Here is a 15992-nt window from a genome sequence, read left to right as displayed (position 1 = left end):
CCAATGTTTTTAAAGTAACAGCGACTGTTGTTCGAAAATATGGCAAAATGACGACTCCTATTCTTTTTTGTTATTTAGTAAAAAGTTTTCAACACACTAAAGTATTTTTGTTGATAGTTGTATTGAAATTTTAAGTTTCTGTCCCTAAACCTGTGAAATTTCACCTCTTTTTGTCTCAAGGAAATCATTGGAGAAGTTTCAGCCATTGCCCTGAAGTTGTAATACATACGTACAGTCAAATCCAGGATCAATGTCTTCCCTATTTGCATTCATTCACATATAACAGCAGTTGTTTGCAGATTGGAATAATTACCATTCCAAAAATTTTAAGATTAATGCGATTTTATATTTTGCATACTTCTTCATTCAGAACTTTTGGAATGCTCATGCTATTTTTTTGCATTTTGATGAGAATTTTGAAATTGATTTTGAAAACAAAAGATTGAATTCGATACTTTTGGGCCTCTCATAGTCTCACAACTGAGGCTTGCAATCACATGGGGTCCACATAAGGTTTAAGAAAATAATTGCAAAAATAATGTGAGTGGTTTAAGGGATAATTTTCACTTTAATAAAGTAGTTTAAATAATTTTCAGATTTAAAAAAGTTAATTAACATAAGTTTTTTATTTGACTGGCCAAATTGCATGTCACCCACATGTTCACACAAAGTAAGCTTCTTGCTGATTAGATGATCTTTGTGGTGGGAAAACACTTGTGGTTTCTATGCTTCCTTTTTTTTCAAGGCTGCTCTTGATAACAACCTTCCCACGTTCCTCCATCTTGCATGCTTGGACAATAGGGTGGTTTCCTATTATTTTTTTATTGCCTAAATCGAAAGATTATTACTCCTGGAGTACGTATTTCACGCTTTTAGATTTTTAAATGACGATATCTATTTTTCGCGATTAAATGAAAAGTGAATATATTCAAGCGCGCGAAAACGCGACGCGTAAGTAGGAATGATGGGAAAAAGTCCGTGCGACGCATTTCTGGTTCCCCCTCCCGCCTTGTGAGGTGACCTTGATCGAGACTCTGAGCGCTGATAGGATGCAGGATGCTAGCGGGTAGCTGAGTACCTTGCTGGCTGGTAGCGCTTGGCTTAAAAAAGGTTTATTAATACCTTATCAAACGAAGAAAACTTACCGACCTTAGCCAGTTTTAATAGGTGATTATTAAGACATGTTTCCCTGAGCTCTGTGCCTCATGCATGCATTGGTAACCTCAGACGATGTATAACTCCTATCCTCTCGTGTAGAAACTAGGTCCCTGTGACGTCACGTGGAGTGGAATCGCATGGGCGCCAATCTGGCCTTTTTCAAATGAGGATAAAATTTGACCCTTGCCATTCGTCTAAACCGGTATTTCAAAAACCAAATAATTTGTTTATTATGAATACACTAATGGTGGGTAACGAATCGCAATCAATGCCTTTCGTTTCCTTTGATGACGGAAACTACCCTATTGACTAGGAGCAAATATATGAAAATCATTAGCTCTTAACAGAGAAAGGGTTAAAATTCTAATATTAAGAAAAAATTAATAAAAGTTCTGAGACTAATTGAACTTCTCTCTTAGGTCAAAATAGTTAAGGTTAGTGAAATTAGTCGAAAAAAAGCAAATACATGCCAGTCTTGACTGCTTCTGGTGAGAAGCAGTCAAGACTGGCATGTATGTGGACATGTAGAAGGTTTTCCTCATCTTTTTCTACCAAAACAAACTCCTCCAGAGAGTCTAAATCCATTGACTGAGACTGTATCTGAGTAGGATGCCTTTCGCAAAAGACTTAGAACATTTCCTCAAATTTCAATAAGGACTTTTCCTGCATCTCTTTTCCCCATGGTGTCATGGAGAAATTTTCGCATTTATCATGTGGATCCCACATTAATACCACGCAATTAATCCAGTTTGTGAGTGGGTGGTGCTTTAGCATCTTGTCCTGAGCAGCTTGATGGGCAAGCAACAGTTTTTCATCACCTTCATTCCTTCCAGGCTTGTTGCCCAGTGTATCCATAATTTTTTCTAGCTTATCCAACAGCAAGTGGAAATGAATGGTATGAGTGGAAGGGTGACTTAATTTTCTCCTCCCAATTCATTTGTCAGAACTTTTAATGGACCTATAAAAGTTTTTAAAAACATAGTTAATATTTTCAAGCAGTGTCCATTCTGATCCAATGATGTTGAGGTGCTTCAGGTTGCATAGGATTGAAATACCTATTTTATTTAGTGTTTATTTTCTTTTTCTACTGATGGCTCTTGAAGTGCCACTTTTTCTTTGGAGAGATTTGTTTTTTTTTTTTTTTACTTTTTCTCCCTTGTATCAAAATTTGTATGTGTATTTAGTCAAGAGTTGGTTATAGAGGATGTTTATGGTGCATGTCTGATATGAAGCATAGCACTTAGCAATGCGGCAGTTGAATGCTGGCGAAGGAGGAGGCAAAGAGAAGGCAGTCGAGAGGTAGGTGCAGAGGAGAATGGGTAGGTTGAGATGGATGGAGAGGAAGTGCTGCACTGTGATGTGTGAGGAGAGGAAACTTGAGGAGGAGATGGCAAAAGATGGATGGTTTGATTGGACTGATAGACCAAGCGAGGAGGGGATGCTGAACTCCGTGATGCAGAGAATGATGTTGGGTAGGTGGAAGGAAAAGAAATATGGGTGGAATGGAGGGAATTAGGGTGTTCTGGGAATTACCTAATCAGGGAAGCATAAAAGACGGATAAGGGACAGGCCAAGGAATTCCCCATTTTGCTTCATTTAACCGTCCCTGAATCCTTTCCTGCCAGCGCCTATAATTGGAAAATGTTTTCTGTGCTACGAGTTGCATGAGGTTATTTTAAACCTCTCTGTATGGAGCTCTTTTTTGGGGTGGAGTTACGCTGGTATTTTCGTCCCTCAGATTTGGGACTCAGCTCAACGGGCACTGTCATTTACCCCAGTCACTGGACTTCACCCTCTAACACTATCATAGCCCGAATCCACGGTCAACTTATTGCGTTACCAATGTTTTTTCAGCCAATAATTGTATTTGATTTCAAATAATTTACACTTTTAAAAGAATTGCTAACATTTTTAAGCATTGTGGAATTTTAAACAGATTTCTAGTGTTAATAAAAACAAAGTTAGTAAATAAAAGGTGATAAAGCTATAAGCCCAGAATTCCTTCTGTTATTTAAAAAAAAAAAAAATATTTTTAAAATCCAGATTGGCACCCATGCGATGCCACTCCACGTGACGTCACAGGGACCTAGTTTCTATACGAGTAGATAGGAGTTTTGCATGGTCTGAGATTACCAATACATACATGAGGCACAGACCTCAGGGAGACTTGTCTTAATAATCACCTATTAAAACTGGCTAAGGTCGGAAAGTTTTCTCCGTTTGATATGGTATTAATAATCCTTATTTAAGCCAAGCAGCCTGCCTTATTTAACCTGCTAGCAGCCTGCATCGTGTCAGCGCTCAAAGTCTCGCCCCAAGGTCACCTCAAAAGGCATCAGCGGGAATCACAATGACGTCACACGGAGTTTTCCCAGCATTCATACTTAGCCGTCGCGTTTTTGTGCGCTTGAAATTTTTCACTTTTCATTTAATCGCAAAAAATAGATATCGTCATTAAAAAATCTAAAAGCATGAAATACGTACTCCAGGAGTAATAATCTTTTGATTTAGGCAATAAAAAATAATAGGAAACCACCCTATTACTGCTGGTACGGACACCAATGCCAATGAATTTGGAATTTAAGGAACCCAGATAACACAGTGTTCTACATAGTGGTCTGGCAAGCCAAAGGCGTGTAGTTCGATTCCCAGTCCAGGGGAATTCTTTCCTTGTAACCATTCATGTTAGTTTCAGTACCGTTCACACTGCAGGCTCGAAAAATTACCAAGAAGATGGAGAAGAAGATGACAGCAGTGAACATGGGGACATGAAATGTTAGGACAATGATGAGGGCAGGTAAGCTTAAAAATATGAAAAGGAAGATGGAGAAAGGGATGATAGATATTTTAAGGGATCATCAAAAGGGAAGGAGACGCATGTGGAAGCATCGAGGGGACTTGGAGAGACATCAGATATACCATATCATGGTTAGACAGATATGAGGCGACGTGACAGCCTCACTTGAAGGGCTGACGCTACGGCAGAGATACTCCCAGAGAATTGCAAAATCATTTTCCAGAAAAGATAATTTATGTTACAGATTTATCATTATTTTTCCAGTCCTGTTGGATTTGAAGATTATTCCCCAGGCATTTACTACATATTCCACCCTGTTTTCATTGTTGGTCTGCATTTGACGTTTTCTGAGAGAACTTCTGTAAATAACTGCAGTAGCTTAGTGGGCAACGTGTGCTTCGGTGAAGGAAATGGGATAGAGGCCGGGTCCCCATCATGGGATATTTCCATTTGAATATTTTTTCAGCTCAATCCTTTGTTTAAGTCCTATTTATTGTTTTATACTTGTCGTAAAATTCGCTCCAATTGATTTGTATACTTTTTTAAATGGTAATGAGTCATATAGTAGTTCAAAATTTAGAAGGGGTTGATGAATCCTTCTTAACAATGGCTACATTTTAACCCTTGGATTTCTCGCCTTAGCATCACTGCTGGACTGAGCCCCAAGAGACTCTTCAGTCTCCTCCGTACGGAAAATTTTTGCAGGACATTTGTTAAGAAGGGTCTTGTGGATAATCATGCTTTCTCAGCACCAACCTTTTTCGACCCTTCCTAGCTCTAGACTCTGCATTATCTCGGATTCTGAGGGTAGTAGGGCTCCCTCCTTTTGGGGTTTATAACCCTACCAGCAGCATTGGTTTGCGGTCAATCATGCTTTGTTTATATGAATTACCTATTTCAACAATTGTTGCTTCCATGTAAATTGCAGACTTCCAATTGAATTCCTCATTTTATTCTGATAATTATCAAATTCTGAATGAAGCTCTACTGGCAATATCACACATTTAATGCAGCAACAATTTCCATGTTGATGCTTATACTGAAATGGAGATATAAGTTAATATTTATCGTAGAATTTCGATTAAAAATTATAAACGCTGCTCAAAAGACAAAGATTTCAATTGTTAGTGCATATTTATTGAGATAGGAACAAATATTTATTTAAAAACCTGACTGAATGAACAATTGAATGACCGTGGTCCCTTACCACAAAGAGGGGTAATGTAAGACGAGGGGTCCGGGTACCTGTTCCCGGATCTCGAGGGTACAGCCCAAGCCTTGCTTTGTTGGGTCCCGAAACTAAGACTTGGCGAACCTGCGACCATCATACATCACCAGTCTCCCGGGTCAAGTAACATCCTGCTGCATATTGTTAGTAGCGAAGGGCTAAAGGGAATTGCAATAGAGGGAAATTCGCCCGTGGACAAAAGTTTAGTAGACGTAATGAGTGATTCTGCATTGGTGTACTGGTTTACAACTGGTGCCAACGGATCATAATTATCACTTTACCATAGCAAATATATGTTAATCGGTTTCCATCTCTGTAGATTTTACAGATGTGCCATAATGAACACCATTATGTCTACTCAATGGACAACAGTGGATCCCAGACTATTTCAAATCTTATTTACAAAGTGTAGCTTTGGAGGGTGGGTTCACTACTTTTAGTGGTACCTCGGTGGTAAGCAATTCCTTTCTCCGTTATTGCATTTGGTTGTAGACAAGTGGATTTTGGATGAACTCCAATTATCTTTCCAAATTCTTGCTTAAGTCCGTGAGATAAAGACTTGCATTCGAGAGCTCCCCTAATGATGATCAGCTTTCCTATTTTTCTAGATTTTGTTTTGGAGATGCAGGGGGAGGGGGCAGTCACCCCCACTGCCTCTGGTTGGCATGACAGTGGCAAGTAGATGGCCCAACAAAAAAAAAACAACTTAGGTCACAATTCCCTAGAAATTTGAATTCATTTCGTGTTTATTCAAACACAGCACGTTAGTTACAATATTATACAGAATGTGAATTTATGACTCGATTAAAAACATTCAAGGGTTGACTTTCTCACCAGCATAGGCAACTGGATGATCTCAATTTGCCTTGACTTCAGAGATTGCACATCCATTATTTTAAGGCAAAATTATTTGGCATCATCATCCATTGCATACAAATATTTTTGCCACTAGGCAGCTTCAATGGCCCTGAGAAAAAAAATATCTCCACTTCTCCATCATAAATGGATGAAAGCATTCATGAAAAAATGCAGCACGAGGGTATCAGCAGACATCAGTGAAATGGATATATGAACACAATAAACCAGGGCTTATTTAAGAGCCACCACTTGAACGTAGTGACTTAGCCTTGAGGAATGAATAATACTATACATATGTAGCTTAACATATTTGGAGAAAATTTCTTGAATAAGACAGGGATGATAATATACAGCACCTTTAAGTACAACATCCTTCCACTAAAAATAAAAATAACTTCTGTACAGACTGTAATTGGTATAAAAATATCTCAATTTGTTTAAAAATATCAGGCTCGATTCGTTTTAAGTCCACAAAAATATAATTATCACACATCCAATGGACCATCCTCAAGATATGAGCAGACATTAGAAAGCACCTGGGACTCCCTTGCAACCAGCATCCCACATGAAGAACAATTCACACGTACGACTCCTCCTCCTCACCAAGCACTATTGCGTGGTCCCTGGGACGAGACCTAGTCACAGGCGGGCACGAGGGTGGGTGCCGGTACGGTGGCGGACCCCCACAACCCCCATACAATGGTGGTGCACTGCAGCCCTGCGGCTTGCCCCCACCCGCTGCGCCTGGGGGCAGAGACTGTGACCGCTGAGCAGAGCCCCGCCGGCCACGCCTTCCTGGCCGCGCTCGCCGCGCCTCTCCTCTCTGCTCCCCACTGCCACGCCTCGGTGGGGGTGGAGGGGGCAGACTCTCTGCATCACTGTCAGCACCCTGGTCGGGCACGGTGGTGGCGGGTGCAGCCCGCACCACCTGCGGTCGACGGGTCATCGCCTCCTCGTAGCTCGGAAGGGCTTTTGTGAGGCGCATGGCTGCATGCAGGTCTTCTGGTGCAGGGCAGTCCTTGCCACGTGAGTTGGAGCGCGAAACGTGGGGTGTAGAGTCATCGTCTGAGAGTGTGCTCGAGTCTAAGTCCTCACCACCACTAGTCGCACTCCGCACTCCTCCGTGAGCACGCCAGTCGTCTGCCACCAAGTGGTGGGCCGATCTGGACCTCGGGATGGGGACGGGAGCCGAGTGGGGGAGAGGGAGGAAGGTGGAGGGAGCCAGGTATGCGTGATGTGTAGTGTGCCGCCTGGAGTGCAGTGCCCAGGGGTGCCTCCTTGACGGGGCAGGAAATGCACCCTTGGCATCCACAGTGGGACCCTTGCGGTTCGCCCCCTGCTCCAACGTGAATGCTGCTCGGGGCAGCGATTCGTCAGAGGCACTGCGCCGCAGGGCCCGTTCACTCACGTCCTTGCCACTGCTGGTGCCACCACCTCCGCTGCTGCTCGTACTGCTGCCTGAAGACGTGTGCCCACTCTGTTTGGAGGCCACTCGCTTCAGCTGAGATCTTTGCCGAAACCAATCTTGTCTCTGGAAATTGGGATTGAGCACTTGGTGTGGCCCACTAGGAGGCTGTGCGTGCCTTGAAATCCGTTTGCCATACACCGAATCACCACAACCTTTGCGAAAGCACTCCATGCGCTCATCCCACCCCGCATACACACGCACATACTTCTTTGGCTCGGGGAGCATGTTCATCATGAAGCGGCTCTTCTCTCCCACTGCGCCAAAGGGACTCGGCGTGGAGAGTGAGGCCATCACTTTGGAGTGGTAGGGGCCAATGGATGGGGGAGTTGACATCAACGGCGAATTGACGGGGTAGCTGCTAGGTGAGGACCTTTGGTGCACGACTCTGCCCACCCCACTGCCACTGCCACTCGTCGAGCTCGTATCTTCCTCATCTGGCGTGTACAACTGTGTGTCCGACATAGTAAGACCCGAGTCACGGCTTAATGACATTTTATCTTTCCGAGGGGGTGGACTCGACTCCAACAGTTCCCTCTCTAAGCTGTCAATGGATGAATCGTCTCTGCGTAGTCCTCCTCCAGCTGAAAAAATCAAATTTGTCATTTTAAATCAATGACTACACCTTCACATCCTAAGTGAAGATCATAATTTCCCCAATTTTCCCAAAATGTTCTCATTGTTACAGCTATGGTTACAAGTCATTGCCTTTTGGCTAACTATTGGAGTGTGCAGTATTCATAGCATTCATCATCGCTTAAAAATTTTACATGGTTTAAACATTAAGGCCATGCATAATATGATTTTCTTATCCTTGACAAAAAACAATTTTTCAGCGACCACTACCCACAAGACCACAGAGGATAATTGTGTAGCATTTAAGTACCCTCAATTTGTTTACTATTAAAATACAAAAGAAATCATTATCACATTAATTTACAAACACAAGTACTATCACCTTAAAAAATGAGCATAGATAGTTTTAATTCATTATTAAACTCTATACATATATGCAGTTGAGCGCCTCTTATATTCCACCGTTTGAGTGGTACACACCACTGCAATGACAATCTTATGGCATTTGCCCATAGCCAATATGTGTCACTGTTTTCCCTGCCCTACAAGGGAAAGTGGCAGTAAATAATAAAAGGCTCCCAGTTTCATGCATCATTCACTCAATTTTTTAAATATATCCCAACGTGATCTTGCCATGCACCCGACCCAATAACGGATGCGCTGACAAGAGGGAGACAACGGCTCCTCGGGCAGTCGGAGTGGGTATGGGGATGAAGTAAGAATTGAGTGTGATTGTTCTGAAATGTGAATTCTTCCTTTTTTGGCGTGACTTTCCGTATACTCCTTTGGAGGACGAGGACGAGAGAGCCATGGTGACTTACACATATGCATATTTAAATTTTTTTGCGGCATATTCGCAAAATTGATTGGTGTGCTCGCCACAAAGTACTATCATTTAAAATTCATTACCAGTGCAAAATATGTTATTTTATGCATTACAGTGGGAAATATTGAATCAAATTATTATTCATTAGAAATTTTCAGTGAATTGGTAAGCATATTTAACCTCCGTTCCTACTACATTTAATGAATGCTAATGAAATTTAATGAATGCTAAATGAAATTTAATAATAACATTTAAAGCTCAGAAGTTTTATAAGTTTCTTCAAACTAGCCACCCAGTCTATTTATACATACAGTGAAACCTCGATTTTACATTCCCCCATTATACATTTTCCCTGATTTTGCACAGTTTTTATCAGGTCCCAAACAATACCGCCTTTAGAAAATGATACTCTATTTTACAATATCCTCAATTTTGCACTTTTTGTAAGTGGTCCATTCAAAAGTGTAAAATAGAGGTTTCACTGTACATATATAAAGATACATCCTTTCCATACAGAACTTACTCATTCCTAATGGAACCCTCATAACAACCACTTTTTGTTTGAACTGTTTGCGGGCTCTTAATATGTACTGGTTTCACTTCATTATTTGTGGAGAAATTTCATGAACCGTTGTCTGCAGGAGTTCTGTAATGAACAATCCTCCCATCTGTGAGCACCATATTTTCCATGACCAGTAAAAATGCCATATCCAATGGAAAAAATAGTGACTTAGTTTATATATGCCCAAAATAAATGTTAATGAGCCACTAAGCAACTTTTTGCTGAAGAAACTGAGAAGGGGAAAATGAAATAAAATGCAGAAAAGACGACATATCCAGATGAGTGTTTACACAGAATCATATTAGAATCTTAATGAACCAACAGTAGAGCTTTGACTATTAGTCCTAACAGATGCGAAAGCAGAAATTGATAGTTGAAGTAGACAGATACGCAGTTCAAGATCAATTTCTTAATAATATTTTCTAATATATTTGCTCCTGTTTCATTTTTCCTGTATCTTTATTGTCCATTCCATAGAAAAACTAGGTCCCCAGATGAAGAAAGGTGCAAAATGGAGAATGGGACTGGGTAGGAAATGGAGAGTAGGAAAGTGTTTGAGGGGACTGCCGAGGAAAATAATATGACAAACAATCCAACAAACAGTTACCTATATGAATGATACCTATAATTCAAGGCTGAGCTGCAGTTCAGTTCATGAGGAATGAATGCTAATGTTGAATCGCATTGAACAAATGTTGATACATTTTCAGTCCCCAAACCTTTGATGCAAATTACATAAAACTTACAATGCAAACTGTCCGACTCTTCCGCTCCGCTGTCAAGACGTGCAGCATCCCTCTCTGGAGGTTCTCCCAGCAAAGAGACCACGTGAGGCCCACAGAGTGCTTCACAATGGTCAATGAGCAAGGTTACTAGGGCAGGAACTGTGCGAGAGGAGGATGGAGTAAGACTAGGAACCCACAGGAGAGACGGCCCAACACACACACCCAAATTCACTGACGACATCAGATTCTCCCCGGAGCGTGCACTTATGTGATGGAGAACGCACAGGAAGTGCTGGAGGAGAAGGGAATTGGCAGCCGGCAGCATATCCAGCACACTTTAAAGGAAACGAAAGTAATGTGAAAATTTTAAATATACACTGCAGCCACCTCAATAGCAATGCAACATATTCACAGTAAAAGATGCAGAAACATATTGATTAACAGAACAGTAACTGTCAAAAATTAGTTTATAAGATAACAAATGCTGAGAGCCCCATAAGTACAGAATCGGCATGTACCCTAACATAAAGCATCACATCGTTTACCATTTGCCTCAAAGTTTTAGCAAGGATTACAGGAACACAAAAGGAACCTTACTAATCAAATGTATCAAAAACACATTTTATTTCATTACTGCTTATTGTAAGTGTTGAAAATTACCATTTTATTCTATGTGTCTAAGTCATGTATACCATATATGCAAAGGAATTTAGAGTTAAGTGTTTGAGTGATCTTACCCATGAAATAGCCCAACCCTGGGACCCTGTACCCTTTATTGGTGTAGTCAACATGCATGAGGTTTTTTCGTGAGTAACTGTTTCCAGTGCCCCAGTTAGAAATGTGTGAATGTATAGTATCTGTGTATACTCGAATACTAGAAATTATTTGATATTCGATATCTTGAAAAATTATGCAGTAATATCTCAATGTCTTAGTACAATCTCAAATACCTTGAATACTTTGAATTTCACACCATTTTATACCACACCATCGCACACACATCTTAGGTAGTTGGCTCGGACACCACATAGAGAACTCTTAGTCATTAAGTGCTTGCAGCGCCATTTTAGGCACGCTGAACAACTACATTAAATTCGTGGAGAAGAGTGGTGAAGAGACAATGTTCATACTAGGTCTTACCATTCTTACCACAGTTAATGCTGAATTTTTTACTGTGCCCATTTTGTTCATAGTTGAAGAAATTTTTTGCAAAGGTATGTTTCTGCACTATTGATCTACTACTGTCGAAATTTTAGCAGCAATAATAACTATATTTTCACCTTACATACCATATATATAATACTGTCAAAATGCTAAGCTGAGATAATTTGTAAACATTGTGGATTGTTACTCAGACTTACTTTCACCTTCTGAAACTTTTTCTTTATAAATTGGATGGATTATATTCAAAGGAGGCATTATAATAAGAGAATTAAAGAAACGTGCAAAGTACATTGCTGAAAGTAGAATTCAATGCCCTCACCTCTTCAGACGCCCTATCTTCTCACTGATGTCCTGAGTGGCAAGTGCAGATATCCAGTCTGGGAACAAGTGAGCACAAAGGAGTGGGTCGGGGAGGGATCGCAGAAATTCCTTGAGGAGAGCAGCTGTCGTCAGCACAGGGATATGATTCAGGTCTATGTCTCTCCCCCTATCCAATTTCTCACGTAGCTCTCTCACCAGTCGAACATTTGCAGACTTCCGGAAAATCCCCTGTGTACTGGGTCCTTTCAGAAACACTTGAAACAGCATTCCCTGAAAGATGCATTTGTATTTATTAATATGTGATGTACATATTTGCGATGTTAACAAGGTGGTGAGATTGTAGACATAAGCTTTTAACACAAAACAAACTCCAAAAATTGCGTGATTCAGATTTTAATGCATGTAATGAGCAGATATTTCATCAGACTGAAACTTCACTCTTAATCACATGATTAACTAACAGAAAGTTTCAGATTTGAGCAATAACTGCAGAATTTGCTTTTAGGCAAGATTAATTTTTCGCCTTTCATTCCCTCAATTCAGTTTTTCTGATTGGCGATAGCTGTGGGGGCCACACCATGGTCAGCCTGATCATTGCGATTACTTCACTTGAACCTCTCACAACCATGGGTTCCAAAGCTGAGGTGGGGCCTAAGAAATTTGACCACCTATTTCTACTTTGGAAAATACACAAGGTAGGAGGTAATCATGACTTTTATCATTTTTCTCATCAAATGGTAACTTAACCAAATTTTTTATTGGCATTGTATAATTAGTTTTAGCCATTCCTTGGTTATCAGCGAAAACATATGGTTTTCTTCCTCAAAATATTGGCACAGCACACAAAAGTTACCTCGACTGATCATGTATGTCCAGTGTTAAGAATAGCAGCATTTTTACACAAATGATGGCTAATAATTTGATACCTATTTTTTCAATCATGGAAATGCTTTTATGTTAATAATCTAACTGCCTTGAATTCATGTATAATACAACCTAAATTATTTTTAATTCAATCAAATAGAGATTGAATTTACTAGACACATGAGATTTACATAAAAATTCCCCTCTCTGCTTAGTGCATGACTTAACTTGTTGTTTCTTTAACCAGGGACAGGAGAGGCTAAGGTGGCCCCTCTGTGTTGACAAAAAAAATCTGCTTTAATAAAATATTTGATTTCTGAAAGCATAGATGATCAGAGAAAATTTGACTGATAAGTATCTATGAACTAAGCTTAAGGTAATCTTTCTGTTATGATCCATACATTAAAACAGCAAGTTCAAAAAATAAACGCCTGGTAGAAATGACAATGGGAAAGGTAGCGATAATGCAAGGCAATATTTTTGGCAATAGGTATGTATTATCTAGCTAATATCCCATCTGAAGATAAGGCACCAGCCCTTGAAGTGTCCTCCATTAGGCAATCATGTGGGGATCAGGCAGCCTCTGAAAAATCTCAGTCACCACCAGGATTCATCATCTCAACTGAACATCAATACTCTGGTGTTAATAATGACTGCTGATAAATTGTAATATAGCTTGTGACATGAGGAAAAATCCACAGTAGGTAAGCACTCCAAGATAACATTAATCAAAATAGGCCTCATCCACCTCCATCATGCCAATAATTAGCACAAGGTCAAATGAAACTCACCTGAACAGATTTTGGAATCTGATTTCTTATGAGTCTGCTCAGAGGCACACCAAAGAGCAAACTTGCAGCATGATCCTGCTCACTCGAGCTTGCATTCGAGATCCTATTCTCCAGCCTTTCATCTGCTTTGCTACTGATACTTCTACGGAAAACCTGGTGTATTCTAATAGGAGACTTACGGCTTTTCTTTTTCAATGTCATTTTTCCATCCAATGAGGAAACAATGACACTCGTACTCTTATTCCTGAAAAAGGAAAATTTTAATTTGAGTGTCAATTCATTTAGTTCTAACTTATGGCACACAGGGCTGGGCAGTATTTCAAATACAAGTATTTTAAAATAGATATTTGAAATTTGTACTTGGTATTTCAAACACAGATTTTTGGTATTCCCCCATTCAAAAAAATCAAATACATTCGTAAAATACTTAAGAAGTAGCTCTGATAAAACTTCTGTAATATTATGCTTCCGGGATTAGTTCATTTTGGTTAGAATAGTTTTCTTCATGATTACCACCATCCATAGCATGCCAAGGCAGATTATATTTTTTAAAGATCTCTCAGTTTCCACACAAATGTTTTTCTTTTAAAAAGTATTTAAAATACCATTTTGTAGTTTGTTTTTCAAAGACCCAAGTCAAAGGTATTTTGTATTTTAAATACCCCTCCGCCTGCATTTTGCCCAGCCCTGATGGCATGGCACCATTGCATTACTTGCATTTATATTTCTTACTAACCAATGGGTAAGTATAAAGGAATATACATCAATTCAGTGCTTTTATTAGTTGGATTCTGCGTATTCATCATAACTTATTAGTCCACCTGCCATCCGGTTGGCCTTCTCAGTAGAGCTTCGTCGCTAGCAAAATTGTATGGATAAGATATTTGGAATACATCCCAAAAAATATAAAACAAGGCCCCTGCAGAATCATACGTGCTAAAAAATTATCCTGCTCAGCTAAGCCATCCTAGGCCAGTGAATTTCATTGCAACATCAATCTATTATTTGAAAAAAATAAAGATATGGCCTTGGAGACATAAAATTACAGGATAAGGGTAATTCCAAGAAATTTTCATTATTAATCGAAGACAACAACTGTAGAAAAAATATTATAATTGGAAAAATGAAAGGTTTACTACCTCATGCATGTAAAATTACATGTGTGTAATGCAGGTTGCGTGGATTGTCAATTACTGGTGACAGCTGGCATACGTGTACAGTGGAACCTCGGTTTACTGTTTTTCAAGGGGATGGATGAAAAAAACCATGAATGCGGGAAAACGATCAATGCGGGAACCATAGATAAGGGTTCCACTGTGCATCATTAACGTTTTTTGCAAATTGAATAAAATGGAAATGAAAAATTTTGCTGATTCTGTAGTACATATTACTTGAACACCACCACTATGAAGGAAAATCACCCATCCATCACTGGAAGTTACGGCAAAAACATCTTCCTCATTGAATATGTTAATGGACATACATATTTCTCATGCTTGTATAAATTCAATGAATGCCACTAATTTCAACAAATTACAGACTTGGATACTATAAGAGATCATAACCATTTCCAAATTTTTAATTAGAGTTCTAGGATTCCAAAGAGCTTACCTAAGTAAAAATTGGCATCGGGTGAGAGGGTCTGTTCCATAGAGATTGTTGCAGTGCTCCAGATCAAATCCCTCCTCAGTGCTCAGGGCAAGTCGCAGACAGTGAAGTTTTATGGCAAATGGTCTTTCGTGGCCCAAGAGAGGATATGGAGACTCACCCTCATTCCCCTTGTCACTTGCTGACTTTGCCCAGAGTTGAAAGGCACCAACCAAGTCTGAAACAAGTACGAGATAAATAGAGGATCTCATGAAGCAATCCAGCAGCTAATTTCTAAAATGTGGATATAACACACTAAGTTCATGCTACTTAAATTCTGTAAACAATGAATCTTTTTGGTCTGAAAGTTTGCATCAAAATTAGTACATAGCTAGATAGTCACCTTACACTAAGCAAATAAAGACCATTTTTGAAAAGTATATTCTGAGATTCCACCACATTTCAATCTTTCACATTTTTTGCCCCGAGACGTGCCTAGAGTAACACTATTTCTAACATTGTTACTCATAATTTTGACATAGAAATCCCTTTTTGTTCATTCCTAGAGAATGCTACCAGTGACTTCTTGGATTTCACAAAGTTGAGCTCATCCATGACTGCCACAGGGACCTGACTCAGTGTTAAGGTTGCATGGAGGAGAACACAACCATTGTTCCTCCACCAATGAGGTAAGAATCCCACAAAATCAGTCCATTTACACCTGTGAACATGGATTCAGAAAAAACAACTACCATCAAGGTTCTCCTCCAGGCTAACGGCTTCGGGACCCAGATGTTCCAGTGCCAAGCGGATGCAATGCCTCGCTGTATCAGTTGGTCTCACACTGAATGTCTTGCACTGGAAGAGATATGAAAAATTGTAAGCACATGAAAAAGTAGATAAGAATGCATACATCAGACAGAAATCATCGCAGCAATGTAAATGCCGAGACGGCATGAAATCATTTTTTTGCGAGGTGGTGTGTCGCCTTAGTATATTTGAAAGAGATGATAGTTGAATCAACTATTTGCCCAAATTGTTTCCATAAAATTAAAATACTCCATTAATCA

The 15992-nt window shown here is 39.9% G+C and overlaps 1 protein-coding gene across 4 annotated transcripts in view; it reads right to left on the bottom strand.

The window, feature by feature from the left end:
• Positions 1-5911: 5911 nt before the first annotated feature.
• Positions 5912-15992, bottom strand: part of LOC124170795 (rho GTPase-activating protein 20-like) — a 109037-nt gene continuing 98956 nt past the window's right edge. For all 4 annotated transcript variants that reach the window (XM_046549758.1, XM_046549759.1, XM_046549761.1 and 1 more), the window contains 6 exons: positions 15675-15780; positions 14947-15160; positions 13336-13579; positions 11679-11950; positions 10217-10530; positions 5912-8090 (listed from right to left, as the gene is read on the bottom strand). In XM_046549758.1, coding sequence (XP_046405714.1) covers positions 6619-8090; positions 10217-10530; positions 11679-11950; positions 13336-13579; positions 14947-15160; positions 15675-15780 — 2622 coding nt within the window. In that variant the 3' untranslated portion in view covers positions 5912-6618. The remainder of the gene's footprint in view (positions 8091-10216; positions 10531-11678; positions 11951-13335; positions 13580-14946; positions 15161-15674; positions 15781-15992) is intronic.

Source organism: Ischnura elegans, chromosome X, assembly GCF_921293095.1.
Source record: "Ischnura elegans chromosome X, ioIscEleg1.1, whole genome shotgun sequence".
In the NCBI taxonomy this organism is placed as follows: domain Eukaryota; kingdom Metazoa; phylum Arthropoda; class Insecta; order Odonata; family Coenagrionidae; genus Ischnura; species Ischnura elegans.
This window is presented reverse-complemented; position numbering and strand designations above follow the sequence as displayed.